The sequence below is a fragment of the Lampris incognitus genome, chromosome 1 (genome assembly GCF_029633865.1).
Source record: "Lampris incognitus isolate fLamInc1 chromosome 1, fLamInc1.hap2, whole genome shotgun sequence".
Taxonomy (NCBI): domain Eukaryota; kingdom Metazoa; phylum Chordata; class Actinopteri; order Lampriformes; family Lampridae; genus Lampris; species Lampris incognitus.
In genome coordinates this window covers 132238758-132260236 of record NC_079211.1, presented here as the reverse complement: position 1 = coordinate 132260236, position 21479 = coordinate 132238758, and the positions used below count along the sequence as shown (strand labels likewise).

The window sequence follows — 21479 nt, the reverse complement described above, 5'->3', positions numbered from 1 at the left end:
ACAGGAGGTCTTCGATTTTGCTAGAGTTCCCTCATTATTATCCAAACACTGGTCAGTGTATAATTTCAGGCGTTTCTCAGATGTGCCTCAGCACAACAGAGTTCAACTATTCATCATGGCAATCTCTCTACGTATGCACCAGAAATTGTGGAAAACCTGGATGAGTGCACAATTTCCCCTTTAGCTCCTACCATGGCAATGGAGATGATTATTGGCGGATCAAAGTGAATAGTATGTTGGAGGAGACTGCTGGGAGGGCAGCGCCTCCCGCTCATTAGGGCATATGTGGAGGATATGACTGCTATGACTACATCGCTTCCTTGGACCAAATTGCAGCTGGTAAAAAAGAAAGATAACTTAAATTGGGCCTGTACAAAAGTTAAGCCCAGCAGATCAAGGAACACCAGTGTTTTCAGGGGAAAACTGATGAAGACCGATGAAAAGCTGAAGGAGGTATTGTGGCATGACTTAAATAAATGAGGAACAGATCCAGTAGTTGAGGCAGGGGGTAGTTAGAAACACTGAGGGCATACAGAGGTCAAGGCCACCAGAAAATTTAGAATATGGTGTATAATGTAGTCATCACAAGAAGAGAACAGGGGTTTATTAGCTCAAAGTATGGCTCTGTAATTGGCCTGCATGGAAATAGTAATGAAAAAGACATTATATTTTCAAAAACACTGATCCTCTTAAAGGTGCATAGCCAAAGGCCAGTTTATGATAAATTCATCAATCTGAATGAAAAACTACCTAGTTAAGACCAAGTTAGATAAGTCCTCACCTGGATAGAATAAATACATTACATGTAATGTAATGTATTTATTACTCATGGATGAAGTAATCACATAAACATCAGTGAGCAATAAAATAATGTTATTTGGTTATGCCACTTTCTCAGTAGTCTTTTGTGTCATAAAGAAAAGAAAGAGCATATTCCACAGAAATGTGAAAGTAGTAATGAATTTACTCTATTTGATTGGACCTTAATTATGGCTTAGGCTATATATTGTGACTGTTGGTGACGAGAAATCACTGGAGAAACAATGACATATAAATGCTGTCCATAATATATAGGTCTCAGACTACTACCCCATTAGGTTATAATATAAATAGCTTGAAATAATGCCTTGCAAAATAGATGCATGGAGGCCCGTGCTCAAAGCTCAACCCGCAATTATCCCGGGCCCCTAACGAGTAGTGAGCCTGGGTGCAACAGCACTCCCTGCACCCTCAGAAATTCTGGCCCTGGGTTAATGAATGTCAGTATTTAGTTAATATTTTCCATGATATTTGCTTGTTTAATGTTTGCGGTTGAATTTTTTTGGTAGTATGTCAATACATGCTTGACTGGCACTTGATTTGCATATAACATACTGTTACATTAGTAGATACGTTTTTAGTTTACATAGCAATTTTGCATTTTGTTAAATTGTATTTGAAATTGCTATTTTTCATTGTGTGGCGTTCGTGGGTGTGTTTGCTTTGATATGCAGTTTATGAATACATGCTTACATTCACCTTGGTCCCTTACCTGGTCCAAGATACATATATGCAGCTAAGGTTAGCCCCATACCCATCCTCTCCACCTCCCCTTAACCGAGATTAGTATCCCACCACATCCCCCTACAACAGTCTCCTTTTTGCATTTTTGCATTGTGCGTGTGGAAGTCTGGTGGATGCTATGGTGGTGGAAGTGAGGTAGAGTTTAAAGAGATGGGCAGCTTTTAAGTGGATGTTTGTAAGTCTTTTGTAAGCAGTGTAAAGCCAGTCTTGGGGTTTTGTGGATCTAACCATGTGAAAACTAAAACAAAAAGGAAGGGGCTTACTTGATAACCTTGATGACTCACCTAACACTGTAATGTTGAGATTAGGTGGTTTGAGGAATGGTGCTGCCTGCAAGATAGGCCAAAAGACTGATGAAGGCAGAGTCCAATGTCCTCTACCGTAACTATTTGAGTTAGTACATGTTTTTTTTGTTTTGTGTGTTTTTTTTTGTTTTGTTTTTTTTGTTTTGTTTTTTTAGATGGGCTTTTGTAGGGGCACCCCTTCTCCAGAACTGTATGACAAGGTATGGCGGTTGTATTATATCCTGTGTAACAGCAAATGTTTTGTGAACATTGTACCAAAAAGACATACATGGTAATGAGTAAAGAAAGTTCCATATACGTTATTTTCCTTCTAAACGTCAAACTCAAGATGTTATTATTATTATCATAATATTAATATAGATATTATTATTAAACTCCATTTGATCCACTGAGTCCCTCTCCATCTTTTAAGAAGCTAAAGATCCAGCCAGCTTTCACAAACACCTCCACACCTGATGGTATTTCAACAGAAAAATAAAAATATTGCATTCTATGCATTACACCTATGTGCTATCGGACTTGAACTGTTTTTTTTTCATACTTACTTGCGTTGTCGCCTCCTGACTAGATCCTTGCTTTTGTTGTATTAACTCTCAGATGTACGTTGCTTTGGATAAAAGCATCTGCTAAATGAAATTGTAAATTTTAATTGTAAATATTTGTAGCAACCCAGAGTTGAAATGGTGAAAGAGAGTCTGACTAAACTCTTTAACATCTCAAGATATACTGTATGGCCAGAGAACAAAATCAGCCCCTGCTGTGTCCTCTTTGGACTCTTCTCTATCTAGCTATCTACACCATAAGCAGTCACCTTGGAAAAGGATAGGACTGTCATTATGAGTGGGCATTAAGCCCCTGCCATCTGTGGTCACCAGCTATTTTGGCAGCTGCAAAATCACAGCCATGCCCATGTCTATCAAGCAGCAAATGACGGGGGGCACTGACCATATGTGAGCCCCTTCTAGCGAACCAAGCCATTCCGAAGATGGGAACAAATCTTAGGCCACTGCACAATCCCTGTTTAATTTGTCAAATTGCGAAGACAAATGTGACAAAATGTTGGATAAACAGCCTACTGAGATCCTTTTCTACAAGGGAGATCATTTTACCAAAAGAGTTTGTGTGTTAGACATGTTACATCATTTATTGACCTCTGGATCTGTTCTGTAACTCTCATGCAAATTCCCTCCGCTTGCTGCAGTGTCTCATTCCCGGCAACACAGCTCTTCTTAGGGCTGTTTTTTTATCGATGCACCCCGTGTTAAGGTAACAAAAGGGCAGAGCGTCAGATATTGATCAAGCATTTGTCTTTTTCAATGCCTGTATTATTTAGTGGGTGAATCAATCCATTGGGGCTTAATGGCCTGAGAGTTACTTACTCTGTGGTTCATTACTTTATGTTTCTGCCTGCATCTGTTGCAAGGGGAGGACACAAGTTAAATTAGAACAGTGAAAACAGTGAAAATGTATTGACCTTAATGCAATGTCTGTATATTGTTCCTTTGTAAACTTAACTAGCTATTCCGTGGTTTCTGCACACTGTAGTTTAGCAGTCAATCAGACATGTTCATATTTTGCTTTTATATATTTCTGTGCATAGATAATGGAGCCAGACTTATTTACCTCATGTTTTATTGTTTGTTTTTAAATGCGCTGTAGCAGTAATAGTCTGCCCCAGTCATTAATGATGCAACAGATTGTATTTGGAAAGCAAACCAAATCTCCCCTCTTGAACAATGATAGGAAGCTTATTCCCTCGCCTGAAATTTCTTTTAAATTATGACATGACTTCCTGAGCATCTGCATACCTCGGAGAGTAGCTCTTCTGGTGTTCAAGGCCATTGGGATAAGTAATTAGACAGACCTTGTCAGAGCACCCATTATCTGTGTGAATCATAAGATTCATTATAGACCTCCTTCAACTGTGAGTGCACTCCCACCCCGAGCTTTAAGTAAACACTGACAAGGTAATTAAGAGATTGTACATTTCACACACTTGTGCTTTTCAGGAATTCTGAAGTGGGTAAAAAATGTTGAGGCATCAAAGCCCGCTCCCTGGAGAACATCAACACCAAAAAAATAATCATAACTTTGAAAAGCACAATTGTTTTAAAGGCTCATTCTACTCAATATCGAGCTGGCTTTCACATAATTGCTGCTTATAGATGTCTCACACTTGTTTGGCAGGAAAATTGAAACCGTCTGATAACAGCAAAACATGAATAGTGGTGAGATGCACCGACTCAGCCACACCTCTCTGAGTCAGCCGGCATATCAAAGGTGGCAGCTTCTGGGTATAATTAGCTTTTTGATTGACAGCAGACTTAAAAAGGGCCCCTACCTCTACATCTCTCCATCAATGTCCTGACGTGCACTCCCCATTTTTTTTCTGGGTGTACGAGAAGCAGACACAGGCAGAGGAGGCGTGAAAGGCTGCTGCTGATATCCTCGGGGGGTAGCTAATACCCAGCCGCTGGATGGAGGATGGAGCTTTCTGTTCTCGGTGCTTTGAAAGATCGCTCGTCATATGAGAGCCGCTCAGAGACGAGGAGTGATGCGGGAATCACTACGCTGTCTGCTCCAACAAATGAAAAGCGCCGTTTCATTTCCAAAATGTTTTATCTTCCATTTGAAAAGAAAAAAAGTAAAAAATTACAGTTACGCTTTTATTAGGGTGTCTTTTGTTTGCTTGAGTGTTAAATGCATTGTGGGGTGTAATTTAAGCTATTACTTATCAGAAGACTGTTGTTAATATAATAGTTGTTTTGTTTTTGTTTTTTTACTGTTGATAGACTTTTTTTATTTCCCTTTTTCACCTCCAATTTGACATGTGCAATTCCTTGCTCTCCTGGGTCTCACCACTAATCAATCCCTGTGGTAGATGGGGAGGGCAAAGACTCCCACATATCCAATATGGTGGAGCTAGCCGACCATGTCTTTTCACCTGTCAGCTGCAGGTTTCTCGGGGGGAAAAGTAACCCACGCCATTTCCCTCTGGATCCAATCACAACCGTGCAGGTGCCCCACCCACCTGTAAGAGTCGCTAGTTGCATGGGTGAGATATAATACCCCAGCTGGCTCTCCACCCAGGAGCATCTCCAGTTTAGTACCCTGTGACAACCAGCTGAGCCGGATGCAACCCTTTCTTGTGTATAAAAATTGATATGGAGTATTTCTAGGACGAACCCCCTTCAAACCACACCTGTAGTTTGCTGTTTGTATTCTAGTCGCACACAAATAGAAACAGACCTACTAATTCTGAGTGTTAACCGTGTTACACTCTCAGTGTGACACATCAGCAAGAAAGCAAACAGGGCGAAACGTGAGAGCTGCAGTGAAAACATGCAGCGCATTGATTGTGACACCTGAGTCATCACCAGACTAGACCAAGGATAGTGGCTGTGTCTCCATGACCAGTCCAACGTTACATTTGTCTTGTTTTTATTTACTGGAAGAACAATTTTAGACAAACGTTGTGGTAATTCAATCTGAGCGTTGTACTACTTGACAAGTGTCAGCACAGCACAACAAGAAGCTCAAAGTCAAGTTGCCATTGCTGCAAGTTTAACTGAGCTGACGAGATTCCCAAAGAAGGTAAAATATCAGTCATGCTGGCAGAAGGCCAGAAGACAAAACCAGCACAACAATTGATTGTAATAGATTGCTAATCAATGGATTTTATCTTGAAGTGTCTCAACACATGTATTGAATAGAAAATATGGTGATATTCATTCGTAAAAAAAAATCTACATAGAGGGACTTTAAACTGAAAATAAGAAACACACCTTCTTTAGAACAAATAAATATATCAGTTGTTTTTTTCCCCTCATGTTTTTGCAGTTGAGCACTTCTGAAGCTGAAGCAGTTTTGCATAGTTGTTCAGGATTGTTGGAAAAACTAATTTAATAACTTAACAAATTTATCAATTTCCTTTCAAAGGCAAAAGTTATTAAGCTACTTTTTTTAACTTGCTGAAGATGTTATGGTTTATCTGTCGTAACGCGCCATTGAAATTTAAAATTCCACAAAATAAAATCCATTTCAGTCCAAAGATTGCATTGTAATGTCAACAACACAGTTTTAAACCATTCATCATGTTGGTCAGGCTGGTTGGTTTGACCTTGGCTGACAATGAGTAAGCTCCAGTAAATGAAAATGCCTTTGTCATACAGTAGCTAGACCTTTGAGATAGGTCCTGCATTGATTTTTTTCTGTGTCAAGAGCCCTGACACCCAAAGGTCAATTATCTGATATGTTTGATAGTTCATAGGAAGAAACCAGTAGCTGAGGTATTGATTTTCATAGCTGTATAGTAAATGTCAAGCATGTGTGGCTATATATACGTGCACAAGTAAAATGTGCATGTACAATAGACACTTTTTTTAAATGATTTTTGCAAAACGGTTCATATCAATGACATGAGGAAGCTTGTCTTAATCCTGTCTTTAGATAAGCTTGATGTGGGTGCTGCTTCCATTGTGTACCGTTCAATCTGGTAACCATAAAGAATGTGGATCGTGGTTGCTAACCATGTACATTCAGTATTTATGAAAGGCTTCTTTTCGAACCAGACCTTACCAGCCGAGTCTAGTAATTAAACACCCAACGTCTGGTTAAGGATGCGATAAGTGAAAACAACTGTTGCTGAGTGTCTCTTTATGGCACACGGTCACAGATCATTAGTCAGTTAAGAGGTGATCCGTTGGTTGACAGAAATAACATCACTGAAAACTGCGGTGGTGGTGGTGGGCAGGGGTCTGAGAAGTTGGAATACTTCTTCACGCTTCAAACACCCAAAGTGGAAAACTCATGAAAAGACGCCAAGCATATGGAGAGAGTGGAGTGTGGTGGCTGCGCTGGATGCTGTTTCCCTATTGAAATCAGTTGAAATGATGCAACAGCAATTTTGAATAAAAAGCCTATGCACACACACCTTTAGCTGAAATATGGATGTGAATCTGAAGTAGGTGGCATATTATTATTTTATTTTTTTAATAGAACAGTCAAGCAGCGTCTGGGTAGCGTAGTGGTCTATTCTGTTGCCTACCAACACAGGGATCCCAATTCGAATCCCCATGTTACATCCGGCTTCGTCGGGTGTCCCTACAGACACAATTGGCCGTGTCTGCTGGTGGGAAGCCGGATGTGGGTATGTGTCCTGGTCGCTGCACTAGCGCCTCCTCTGGTTGGTCAGGGCGCGTGTTCAGAGGGGAGGGGGAACTGGGAGGAATAGCGTGATCCTCTCACACGCTACGTCCCCCTGGTGAAACGCCTCACTGTCAGGTGAAAAGAAGCATCTGGCAACTCCCTATGTATCAGAGGAGGCATGTGGTAGTCTGCAGCCCTCCCCGGATCGGCAGAGAGGGTGGAGCAGTGACCGGGACAGCTCAGAAGAGTGGGGTAATTGGATGGATACAATTTGAGAGAAAAAGGGGGGTAAACCCCCCCCCTCCAAAAAAAAGAATGGTCGAGCAAACTCAATGAATTAGTCAATTGCTTTATCCTTCATTCTTTGTAAAATAGTTTTCAGAGGAACGATCCCTCTCAGAAACTCAGAAATAGACCTGACATACGTCTGGCTATCTTTGATAAAATGAGGCTTCCGCTTCAAGGTAGCTGTTTGAGGGTATAGTGAGTCCCTTGCCCTTTGCTTCAGCCATGCATACTGAATAGCCAATAAAAGTAGAAATGAACTCCAGGTGACCCCAGGCAACAACTGCTCCAATCCGTTCAGCCAACCTGGGGCCTTCTGTTCAGGATTTTCCACCCTGTCTGTCAAATCAGTCAGCTGCCGTGCAAGACGAGGCAGAATTTCAAGTCTGCATGATCTCCTACAGAACCTCTCATCATCTCTATCTCGGTACCAAGCCAACGTCTGACTCTGTCTGCTCTGTTTTTCATCTTGACCACCGACAGAGAAAAGGATTGCATCCTGAAACATGATCATTGTGTTTAAAGTGAAGATGCGACTAGTGAGCGGAAAAGCAGGAAATGCTATCTGGGTAGGGCGCCTGGTGCTGTTGTTTGGTCAGGGGGCCAAAGAAAGCTTACATTAAAGGTCTTATATCTTAACACTTTTCAGCAATTTCATATATTTTCCTCTATTCATTACATTACTTACAGGGTAGGTTAACTTCTTTTTAATCTGTACATCATTAAAACCCTCGAAATAAATTTATCATTGGACTGTGTTGAAACCGATTGAGAAAATTCGGTAAAGTGGCAAGTTTCTCAATATTGATGTGATCGGTGAAGCTTTTGTTTGTTCATTTGTAAATGATGCCCAGGTGTTTTACTGAAGTCCGAGTTCAAAAACAGTGAACCACCCCATATTTTTTCTCTAAAAAAAAAAAATAAAAAAAATCTAAAACTAATTTTCTGAATTGATTATCCAGTGCCTCTTTCTCCTCTCAAACTGAACAAGTTGTTTTCTGTAGGAGTAGTACATCAAATTTATTATTCACTATTTTAATTAGTATTCATTTTTGGAAGCCTGACAGGTGAGTGACGGGTGATAGCCCTGGCCAGTTTTGCCGACAATATTGAAATGAACCTCATTCAGAAAGCAGTCAAGGAGAGAAGTGAGCCGAGCATGCCACGGTGTGTGGGCTGACTTCTACATGGTGTTGCTTCTTCCCTTCGTGTTTTAGAAGAACCTGCAAAAATGAAAATCTGTTTGCCGACTGACTGCCAAAAACCACACATTTAACATGGCTGTCTGTAACTTGTAGTGCCGCAAGTCCCTTGTCATGCTTAATTGCGCTTATCATCCTGAAGATAGATGCGATATGACGGGCATTACCTGGCTCTCAGGAGAAGTCAACGAGGGGTGGGTTCATGCGAATTACTGAGTCAAACATGATTGGTTGGTTTGACAGGGACTCAGGTGTGACGTAGAACCTGGCACCGATTCTGATTATCCTGTTAACACTGGTCAATTTTTCCTGATATGCGACCGGCAAAATGGGAAGTGACACTGTCGTCATGATTTCCCAGCACATAAATATAATTTCATACCACTCAGTCAATGCTAAGACTGGCAAGTCATGTTTTTTGGGGTGCTCCCTCATCATTAAGAAAAATTACATCATCTTTGACTGTTATACTACTTGGTTTTTGCCTCTTCATTGGGCAAGTGCATGTAAGGGAGTTACTGAAAATGAATCTCAGCCAATGCATAATGCTGATCACGGGTCCCTACTGGCTGGGCTGCTTCATATATTGATGATATTGTTTAATGGTGCTGATGGAAACCTGTTTACTGCTGTTAATGGATTTTTATGGCCCGGGTTTCCTTTGACCCTGTTGAGCCTATCACTTAAATGGTCCTGTGCCAATTAATTAACTGCATGTACAGTGGCAGTTAAATTAAATTAGCATTTTCATTACCACTACGTATATCATAGTGAACGCTCTCCATGACGGGCTGCTTCTTAATGATGTAGTCTACTTTTTTTGTTTTTTTTTTGGGGGGGGGGGGTTATTCAGGATCAGTGCCAAATGGACTTTACCCTGGAGGGCCTTCAGTCCACGAGGTTAAGAGAGTAAGGTAGTAGAGTAAATGGTCATTAGTAATAAGATTTTACAACAGTCCAGTAATATCACAGTATTTAGAGGCACTCCCTTGCAGAAATATTGCCGCTCACTATATTTTTTACAGTGTTTTATTGGACTGTAAACCTTTTTTTTTCCTGAGATTTCTATCAGTTTATGACAGTACATTATCATTCATTGTAATTGCATTGAAACTACCAAAGATTTATTGTAATTGGTAATTTTTGTAGATACTGAAAAACCCGGGGACAACGAGTTATACTTGATCCAATGAGATCTTAAAAGCTTATATATTCATATCCAATCTGGATTGTATATTTTCAAATGACATTTCAACCCTACATAATGCTTTGCTCAGTTATTGTTTTATGCTTTGATATAAAGCAGTAAATGGTACTTCCCTGTTGCAGTGATGGGGTTGGATAGCAATAAAGACCAAAAAAAATGCCTTTTATAGGATAAATTGTTATATAATCTCACCCAGTGAAGGATTGATGCAAGAGCACTTCAGTGGCAAGGCGCTCTCTTCGCCGTGGTAATGGTGTCAGCTTCAAGCCAAAGTGTGATGGCAATTATTGCATCATCTTTATGTCATTTGTGTGCAGGGGGAAAAGGCATTGGTCTGATTTGTTTTTCTATACCTTGGGTAAAGCTTGAGTCCCGAAACCATAATATAGCCTGGTGGGTGGGGTTGGGGCGGGGTTGTGGAGTGATGAGATAGCTTGGAAACTGACTTACATAATTGGGCCAACAATCTGCTGCACACCACCTGTTTTCCCTCACAAGCAGCACAGCTAGATTCATCAGAGCTCTATTATGCATTGGAAAAGGTCACCATTGATTATCCTTAAATAATCCCGTAAGACAGACCTACTCCCCATCAACACCACATTTAATTAGACGGCAAGCATCACTGATCTCTCCTTCTTTGTTATGTAGTTGGTGGATTTTGACGAGCTTTTTCCAATGTAAATTACATCATGGAATGTCTGCAATGAGAAGCAGTCTCACAGCTATACATATAAACACAAACAAACACGCGCGTGCACACAGACATACAAACAGCCCTCACAAATTCATTCACATTCAATTACTAAGATGGATGTCAGTGATGACTGTAGGTAAACATCACAAGATGACGGTAAGACAAAGGTGGCTAACTAAGTTTGTCCATTTCCCAGAGGAAAACAGGGTATAGCACACAAGATTGCATAGCCTCTCAATTTCATTCGCTATGCTGTCTTTTATACAGCATCTTATTAATTACTGTTCCACTGTCATTATATAAACAGAGTCAGATTACTAATTACCTGATCATCAATACTTATAATAGACTAGAATACCTACAACCAGTAAGGTAATTCAGCTATTTTTTGACTATTTTAAATAGGCTAAGACATTACATCGCCTTCAGAAACTGTAGAAATTGCAGTGAGATGAGTTTTTTTTTTTAAATCAAAGCAATTTGCAGTTTGGTTACCTGCAACCCCGAATTGGAATTAGTGGGTTACGTTGGATGGGTAGATGGATGGATGGATGGATACTTGATTTGATCATCATCTTGTACACTATAGTTGAGGTGGTACATAGAAATACAGAAAAATAGTTCCATGCTCTTAATGCAATTTCCGTTGAAACCTTTTTTTTTTAAACTGCAAACAATTACTGTTTATGTAACATCCACTAATGAAGATCCTGATGCTCAGAATGATGGTGGCGTTTAGGACGTATTCAGCACACACTTCGGAATGTAATATCTGGGCAATCCGAGAAATTATTTAACAATTACATCAGCACAATTAGGACAGCTGGGATTTGTAGGAAAAGAACGCAATGTTGCAGCACAGCAGTTATATAAAGACAGATCAAATCACCCAGATTACCAGCTAACTGAGAGAAAAACAAGAGTAAAGCTGTGTCTATTTATAATACCAGGCCAGTGTGTAGATATGGGAGCACTAGGCTGATCTGAAGTGCTTTGTCTGCATACAGGCTGATCTAAGGCCACAGTTTGTCTACATAATGTCCATGTTAGCTTAGTGGTCACCAATAACAGTCTCAAAAATGTCAACCTCTGCTGTCAGAGAAAAATCATGCCTCTGCAACTTTTAAGTATAATTGGAAATATTCAAAAGAAATATTCAAAAGACACAGAACTCTATTTGTATTCCTGAAAACTCTTTATGCTAAACCTGTAACATTTATCCAACAATTGTGAGTGAAGTTAGATGTGAAAAGGTCAGTTTCTGACCTTCTCAAAGTGATAGTTGAGTAGATATTGACCTCATGTTTGCTTTAGTACCAGGCAATCCAGTGTGTGCAAATATACTTGCATATGTTACACCATAAATTACGCAAGAGTGTTCCATGTACACACTTTCACCCACAGATTACATCTGCACAACTCATGCACACACATGTATAGACATGGACACAGTACTTATATCAAAAATAAAACCTGTATGAAGAAACCAAGAACACAACACATCAAGCTAAGCTTTGTACAGTACACTCTATATTCATTTGAATTAGCAAGAACCTTGGGGCGTCTGTGGTGTGGCGGTCTACTCTGTTGCCTACCGACACGGGGCTCGCTGGTTCGAATCCCTATGTTACCTCCGGCTTGTTTAGGTGTCCCTACAGACACAATTGGCCGTGTCTGCAGGTGGGAAGCCGGATGTGGGTATGTGTCCTGGTCGCTGCACTAGCGCTTCCTCTGGTCGGTCGGGATGCCTGTTCAGGGGGACGGGGAACTGGGGGGAATAGTGCGGTCCTCTCATGTGCTACATCCCCCTGGCTAAACTCCTCACTGTCAGATGAAAAGAAGTGGCTGGCGGCTCCACATGAATCGGAGGAGGCATGTGGTAGTCTGCAGCCCCCCCCCCCCCCCCCCCCCGGATTGGCAGAGGGGGTGGAACAGCGACCGGGATGGCTCGGGAAAATAGGGTAATTGGCCAAGTACAATTGGGGATAAATTTTTAAAAAAAGAATTAGCAAGGACCTGAGATTTAGCATTAAAACATTGCTACTCTATCTGCAACTACAGCACAAACACACAAATACACGTACCATCTACTACTACTTTCGGCTGCTCCCGTTAGGGGTCGCCACAGCGGATCATCCGTTTCCATTTCTTCCTGTCTTCTGCGTCTTCCTCTGTCACACCAGCCACCTGCATGTCTTCCCTCACCACATCCATAAACCTCCTCTTTGGCCTTCCTCTTCTCCTCTTCCCTGGCAGCTCCATATTCAGCATCCTTCTCCCAATATACCCAGCATCTCTCCTCCACACATGTCCAAGCCATCTCAATCTTGCCTCTCTTGCTTTGTCTCCAAACCGTCCAACCTGAGCGGTCCCTCTAATATAACCGTTCCTAATCCTGTCCTTCTTCGTTACTCCCAGTGAAAATCTTAGCATCTTCAACTCTGCCACCTCCAGCTCCACCTCCTGTCTTTTCGTCAGTGCCACTGTCTCCAAACCATATAACATAGCTGGTCTCACAACCATCTTGTAAACTTTCCCTTAACTCTTGCTGGTACCCTTCTGTCGCAAATCACTCCTGACCCACTTCTCCACCCACTCCACCCTGCCTGCACTCTCTTCTTCAGCTCTCTACTGCACTCCCCGTTACTTTGGACAGTTGACCCCAAGTATTTAAACTCAAATGCCTTTGTCACCTCCACTCCTTGCATCCTGACCATTCCACTGTCCTCCCTCTCATTCACGCATAGGTATTCCGTCTTGCTCCTACTGACTTTCATTCCTCTTCTCTCCAGTGCATACCTCCACCTCTCCAGGCTCTCCTCAACCTGCACCCTACTCTCGCTACAGATCACAATGTCATCCGCGAACATCATCGTCCATGGAGACTCGTGCCTGATCTTGTCCGTCAACCTGTCCATCACCATTGCAAACAAGAAAGGGCTCAGAGCCGATCCTTGATGTAATCCCACCTCCACCTTGAACCCATCTGTCATTCCAACCACACACCTCACCATTGTCACACTTCCCTCATACATATCCTGCACCACTCCTACATACTTCTCTGCAACTCCTGACTTCCTCATACAATACCACACCTCCTCTCTCGGCACTCTGTCATAAGCTTTCTCTAAATCTACAAAGACACAATGCAACTCTTTCTGGCCTTCTCTATACTTCTCAATCAACATTCTCAAAGCAAACATCGCATCTGTGGTGCTCTTTCGTGGCATGAAACCATACTGCTGCTCGCTGATCATCACCTCTCCTCTTAACCTAGCTTCTGTTACTCTTCCCCAAATCTTCATGCTGTGGCTGATCAACTTTATACCTCTGTAGTTGTTACAGTTCTGCACATCGCCCTTGTTCTTGAAAATCGGTACCAGTATGCTTCTTCTCCACTCTTCAGGCATCCTCTCACTTTCCAGGATTGTGTTAAACAATCTAGTTAAAAACTCCACTGCCATCTCTCCTAAACATCTCCATGCCTCCACAGGTATGTCATCAGGACCAACTGCCTTTCCACTATTCATCCTCTTCATAGCTGCCCTCAATTCCTCCTTGTTAATCCACTGAACTTCCTGATTCACTATCCCTACATCATCCAACCTTCTCTCTCTCTCATTTTCTTCATTCATCAGCCCCTCAAAGTATTCCTTCCACCTTCTTAGCACACTCTCCTCACTTGTCAGCACATTTCCATCTCTATCCTTGATCGCCCTAACCTGCTGCACATCCTTCCCAGCTCGGTCCCTCTGTCTAGCCAATCGGTACCAGTCCTTTTCTCCTTCCTTGGTGTCTAACCTGTCATACAACTCACCATACGCCTTTTCCTTTGCCTTTGCCACCTCTCTCTTTGCTTTACGCTGCATCTCCTTGTACTCCTGTCTGCTTTCTTCATCTCTCTTACTATCCCACTTCTTCTTTGCCAACCTTTTCCTCTGTATAATTTGCTGTACTTCCTCATTCCACCACCAAGTCTCCTTGTCTTCCTTCCTCTGTCCTGATGACACACCAAGTACCTTCCGAGCTGTCTCCCTCACTATTTCTGCGGTGGTTGTCCAGCCATCTGGCAACTCTTCACTACCACCCATTGCCTGTCTTAACTCCAGCCTGAACTTCACACAACAGTCTTCCTTCTTCGACTTCCACCATTTGATCTTCGGCTGTGTCTTCACTCGCTTCCTCTTCTTGGTCTCCAAAGTCATCCTACAGACCACCATCCGATGCTACCTAGCTACGTTCTCCCCTGTCACCACCTTGCAGTCTCCAATCCCTTTTAGATGGCGCCTTCTACATAAGATATAGTCCACCTGTGTGCACTTTCCTCCACTCTTGTACGTCACCCTGTGTTCCTCCCTCTTCTTGAAATATGTATTCACCACAGCCATTTCCATCCTTTTCGCAAAATCGACCACCATCTGTCCTTCCACATTTCTCTTCTTGACTCCATACCTTCCCATCACCTCCTCATCACCTCTGTTCCCTTCACCAACATGTCCATTGAAGTCCGCTCCAATCACCACTCTCTCCTCCATGGGTACCCTCTCCACCATGTCGTCCAACTCACTCCAGAATTCTTCTTTTTCATCCATCTCACACCCAACTTGCGGGGCATATGCGCTGATAACATTCAGCAATAAACCTTCAATTTCCAACTTCATACTCATCACTCTGTCTGACACTCTCTTCACCCCCAGCACGCTCTTGATATACTCTTCCTTCAGAATTACCCCTACCCCATTTCTCCTCCCATTCACACCATGGTAGAAGAGTTTGAACCCACCTCCGATACTCCTGGCCTTACTCCCCTTCCACCTGGTCTCTTGCACACACAGTATGCCTACCTTTCTTCTTTCCATCAAGTCAGCCAGCTCTCTCCCTTTACCAGTCATAGTGCCAACATTCAAAGTTCCAACTCTCACCTCCACATGCCTACCCTTCCTCCTCTCTAGCTGCCTCTGGACATGCTTTCCCCCTCGCCTTCTCCTTCGCCCAACAGTAGCATAGTTTCCACCGACACCCTGCTGGTTAACAGTACCGGTGGCGGTCGTTGGTAACCCGGGCCTCGACCGATCCGGTATGTAAGTCTTATTTATGATCCGCATATTTGATCTGGCAAAGATTTTACGCCGCATGCCCTTCCTGATGCAACCCTCCCCATTTGTCCAGACTTGGGACCGGCACTAAGGATGCACTGGCTTGTGCATCCTCAGTGGCTGGGTTACAAATACACGTACCATGAAGAGAATAATCAAAACCCAGTATTTGATAGGAAACATCAGGTACAGCCTGTTTATGTACTGAAGGATTTCTTTATTTAAAGGGAACCACTGACCAACTGACACAACAAAGACAAGAGAGAGTCGGAGAGAAACCCTGCCTCAGACAACTAAACTGTAATTAAACACACTTTCAGCAACATTCAAATGATCATAATTGGGTCAGAGTAAATATTTGGTGGTATTTCCATGAGCCCTAAGCGTATGACCATATGACTCAGAGATTACTGATCCAAACATGTCACTTGTATGAACCTCACAGACCCACCAGTTTAAGCAGCTTAATCTGGTGATTTGATTTTTTTTTTTTTTTTTGCTTATAAGCCTGTGCTCAGTTTGCACATGGTTTGGCAGTGTTGGTTTTCGACAGCAGATCTAGATCAAATGATGTTTCCATGTTACATCCTCTAATAGTCTTGGTGTGGTTATTAGATAATAGGCACAATATGAGTTACATCTAGAGTTTGTTATGCAGTAAAAGCTCATATGAAACAATTTTCACGTCTCAACTATTTGTAGTTATGTTGGTAATGGTTGTTTTATAGTTATGTACTTCTTACGGTCATATTACCAGGTTATACTGACTCTAAAGTGTGTTTGCATAATTAATACATCTCATGCTAGCAGCATACATGATATGTTCACTGCAATGCCAAGCTCAAAACGCATTATTTGATTTTATCCTTATTATCTAGTGACTTTATTTACTTGTCTGCTTTCAAATAAAGATGGGCAACTTGACACCACCTTTCATCGTCTTAATGAAGACGTTGTTTTTGTGGTGGCGTTCCCCTTTAACACAATGCATCAGGGTACAGTTATGGGTTCAGGGAAAAGTCAAGGGGTCGGAACATCTGTTGAGTATTATGGTGATTTCCATTTAGAGACTACAGGTTGTAGGTGACTGCTGGTAGTTTCTAAGCCCAGAGGAACATTGCCATATGCTGTCCCATTCTGTCATCGTTCTGCCTGCCTCTGACTCCTGGGATGCTTTCAGATTTGCATAATGCATATTTTTCGTCTCTTATTGTTATTTCATGGTAACTTTTTATGCAAGGAAATGTTATGCTGCATTCCCTGAGACATCACTCTGCTGTCAGTGTGCGGCATGTTTTGCACTGTTCTCTTACTTTGAGCATGTGAGCCCATTGTCATGCATTTGATCAATATATTATGAAGTACTGCATTTTTTCCCCCCAAGATGACATGCATCTCCTGCCAGGCTTTATACATCAGTCCTTATGCACATGCAGACAGTGCTGAGCGATCAGGTGTCAGGGATTTCTGGTTTGTCATAGCCAGCTCTCAAGGGACACTTGTATTCATAGGGCATTTGTTAACAGAGTCATTTATCATGTGTCATTTCTACTCACTTCAGCAGAAAATATGTAATGGGCCATAGCACCTAACTGCCCCATCAAGCCAATGTGTGCCACAATGAAAATTAACAAGGAAGCAGCTAACAAGAAAACCAGAGCATACATATTTTTAGCATCTATGGATTTTTCCCCCTCATTTTTTAAATTACCTTGTATGGCTGTGTACACATATACATGGGTAGGACTTGAAAATGGAAAATAATTACATATTTGTTGTTTAATTTCTTGTCTTGCTAATGGATCATGTTGAAACTGTCAGGGACCGTATTTGTTTTCAGAAACGAGACCTTTTCACCTTCCAAGTATATTTCGAAATCGTGCTTTGCTGGAATCATCATCTGTGTATTGTTATCAAGAAATTGAATAAATATATTCTACAGGAAGTGAATAATGAACTTCAGGGTCTGAGTTTTTTTTTCTTGCGTATTGAAAAAGTAGATGTAGAGCTTTGCAGCTAAGCCTTTCAGATGACGATAGAAGATGTCAATGGGAAAACTGGTCCTTTCGTAAAGGCTTTGAAAGTGTTTGTTGATTTGTTCAGTCACTGCTTCAAGACAGCAGAAGAACTAAGAGGGAGAAACCGAGGTGAAGTTTGGTTGTTTCGATCCTGGGCCTTATTTTGAAAACGATTTGAAATTCTGTATAGCCTGTGTGTTTTATACTGGTTGGATTTTGTTATGCGATGTTGGAGCCATTTTCCCCCTCATGTCTCTGTTGAATATTGCCTTACGCCTTGTAACGTTTTCCATTTATGTTTTCAGCATTTAGCTGATATGGTCATCCACAGAGGCAAAATGTGCAAGAGTAGAATAAGATGAAATGACTAGTTTGCAAATTCTATCAGAATTTAACAATAAAACTGCAATTGTCCAATTCACAAAAGTCAGACTAAATGTAAATTGTATTCTGGTTTTACTACATTGTTCATGCACAATAGAGAAGTCCTGTAACTAAACATGTGTCACTTATACACATGTGACTTAAACACAGGCTTCCTATCTTGCTGCTGTGCAGGTCTGGCAGTGTGGTGGGAGCATGGAGGTGTTGCCATGTGCCAGAGTGGCCCACATCGAACGCACCAAGAAGCCCTACAACAATGACATTGATTACTACGCTAAACGCAATGCCTTGCGGGCCGCTGAGGTATGGATGGATGAATACAGATCCCATGTCTACATGGCCTGGAATATTCCCATGAATGTAAGTTTTTCCTCTTCCTAGATCATCCCATCCACCCCCGCCACCCCACCCATCTGCACACACACCAACACACATACTTATCACCCCACCCATTAGCTTTCTTTGCTTCTTCCCTCCCCTTCTCTCTTGTTCATTCAGACAAGCAACTTATTCCCCCCAGAGATTGTAGTCAATAGAATTTGGGAATTCACACTTCATCCCGCTCGACCTTCACATTGACGGCTGTAATGTAAGGCAGAGCTGAGGAGCAGTCTCACTCCAAACAAACTAGTGAGGGACACCAAAACAACGAGAATGGCCTTGCACTGAATCGGAGTCTGATTTCTTACATTTTCATTCAGTTGCGCTTAATTGCTGACAAGGGCCTCGATGACAATGTTTGCAAAATGATAAACGGCTACTTTGGTTAATAAAGTAACCAGAGTTTAATGGTAGAAAGGAGTTGCCTCCACCCGAGCCATCCCGGTCGCTGCTCCACCCCTTCTGCCGATCTGGGGAGGGCTGCAGACTACCACATGCCTCCTCCAATACATGTGGAGTCGCCAGCTGCTTCTTTTCACCTGAGAGTGAGGAGTTTCACCAGGGGGACATAGCGCTTGGGAGGACTACGCTCTTGCCCCAATTCCCCCCCTCCCTGAACAGGCACCCTGACCGACCAGAGGAGGTGCTAGTGTAGCGACCAGACACATACCCACATCCGGCTTCCCACCCGCAGACACGGCCAATTGTGTCTGTAGGGATGCCCGACCAAGCCAGAGGTAACATGGGGATTTGAACTGGTGATCCCCGTATTGGTAGGTACGAAATAAACCGCCACACCACCCAGACGCCCTGGAATTGCCTTTTCAACAAATGCTGAATTGGATGAATGTCAGTGAAGAAGGTGTCCTGAAAAGGACTCTGAAAGTGGCCCAGCTCAACACAGAGAGGATGATACAAACAAAAAGAAATGCTGTCGGTATACATTCTCTAGGGCTGTGTATTACTCAGACAATGGCATCTGCACAAGAAGAAGTTAGCGATGTTGCTGACCCTGGCACATTGTCTCTAGAGCTCGCACAAATGCCATTACAAGAGTAGGCGATACAGGTGCAGGTAGGAAGGAGCAACTGGGAAAATATGTAAACCGCTCTGACAAACTAGCCATCCGGGCAACATCCCCTCTCCAAGGTAATTACCAACACAGTGGCACGGCGCACCATTACCCCGGCTGTCCTGTGGTGTAGAGTTATTTTGTGTACATTGCAAGGACATAATGCCATAACTAATCTATTGAATCTTAACCTCCCCTCCACATGGAATTACATAGTCGTGTTATTGGTTGGAGGTGCCTGCTGAGAGCACAATTACTTGGTTTGGGGGAGCGAAGATTTTATGACTCACCACAGTAGCTAGCCACAAGACCAAACATCATCTCTGTGACATTGAATACATTTGGAAGTGTTGTTCTGCGGTCCAAAAAGCTAGTAGATAATGCTGAATAGCATTCATTATTAACAGATGTTGAAAAGAGTGTCAGCAGCTGGCAGCAGACTCCGACTGAGAAAAAGTGATGAGAGGCAAACACTGGCTGGTAATGAGGCAATGCATTTTGTGTGTGTGTGTGTGTGTGTGTGTGTGTGTGTGTGTGTGTGTGTGTGTGTGTGTGTGTGTGTGTGTGTGTGTGTGTGTGTGTGTGTGTGTGTGTGTGTTGTCTGTCTGTCTGTCTGTGTCTGTCTGCTCGTGTGTACCTTTCCACAATGTGTTGAATGTGTGAAGGCTCTTGTCTACAGATAAAATCATGAAACCTGGAATGCGGAAGTTTTGTCTCCCCCCTATGGCAGTGAGAGTAATTACTTCTCTTTCAGTTCTCCAACGAGGAAAAGCTACACCAATTGTTATCCTTGTTTGTCCTCGCCACACCAAGTTTCTTTTTTCTCTGGAGCATCCGAAATTTCTTGGACACTTTTTAGGTTTTTCCGCCATGGTTTCAAAGCCTGGAAGCTTTATATCAGAAAGCCCTGAAGGCAAGACAATCAGAGGCACGCGAAAGCTTTCATCACACGGAAGTTCAGCTCTGACGACGCTTTTTTCAGCTTTTTTTTCTTTCTTTCAATTTTCCCCCTTTACCCCCCCCCAATTGGAACTGGCCAATTACCCCGCTCTTTTTGAGCTGTCCCGGTCGCTGCTCCGCCCCCTCTCTGCCGATGGGCGCCCCGACCAACCAGAGGAGGCGCTAGTGCAGCAACCAGGACACATACCCACATCCGACTTCCCACCCGCAGACACGGCCAATTGTGTCTGTAGGGACGCCCGACCAAGCCAGAGGTAACACGTGGATTCGACCCGGAGATCCCGTGTTAGTAGACAATGGAATAGACTGCTACACTACCCAGACGCTCTTTTTTTCAGCTCTGACAACGCAATCGTTGCTTGTTGACGTAAAACGCATCACTACGCATCGCTTCCAGTGCGCCAGTATGGGAATGCAGCGCGGGATTGTCGCCCCAGACACAAGATTTAAAATTCCGCTATACTACGAAATACAGAGCGATTAACCTGGCGGTGATAGGCTTAATCATCATTGCGTGAACTTGTTTGGCAAGAGCCTGAGTGCCACGAACATTCATTTGAGTCCCACACTCTAGCTTTGAATATGTAGCACAGATATGTGATAGTTTTGTGTGAAAAGAAATTATTTTTATCATGTTCTGTATTTGTCATTTAATGTCTTTTTATGTACTTTGTAAAGCACCTTGAATTGTCATTTTGTATGTGTATGACATGGGCAATACAAATAAACTGCTCTTGCATCGCCATGCCTTGCCTTGATACGATGTTTTTGTCTTTGACTTTACATGAATGTCTGACTCTGTGTACATTTTTGTGTAATGTGGGCATACAGGTAGATGTACATTTGCACATTTGTGAGTTTGTTTGCACATTAATATTTAGTGTGTGTGTGTGTGTGTGTGTATGTGCACATGCACGTGCATGTGCATGTGTATAGGTGTGGATGAGTGCCAGGCCACCACACCAGGCAGTCCAGCTCTTAGGCTTTTCCCCATATAAATCTAAGTGGCCACCTCCATAATGCCAGCAGGGCCGTGAGGGCTCATAATTAAGCAGCTGATTAGAATTTGTTCAGCACAGGATCACATCTAATGAAAGAACAATGATGGTCCCACATGACAGGTGCATCCATCCATCGCTTAACCAAACAGTATCTTCCACC

General features: G+C 42.6%; 1 protein-coding gene across 1 annotated transcript in view; it reads left to right on the top strand.

The window, feature by feature from the left end:
- Positions 1 to 21479, top strand: part of galnt9 (polypeptide N-acetylgalactosaminyltransferase 9) — a 136452-nt gene that overhangs the window by 96041 nt on the left and 18932 nt on the right. The window contains exon 7 of the mRNA XM_056288831.1: positions 18080 to 18265. Within this exon, the coding sequence (XP_056144806.1) occupies positions 18080 to 18265 (186 nt within the window). The remainder of the gene's footprint in view (positions 1 to 18079; positions 18266 to 21479) is intronic.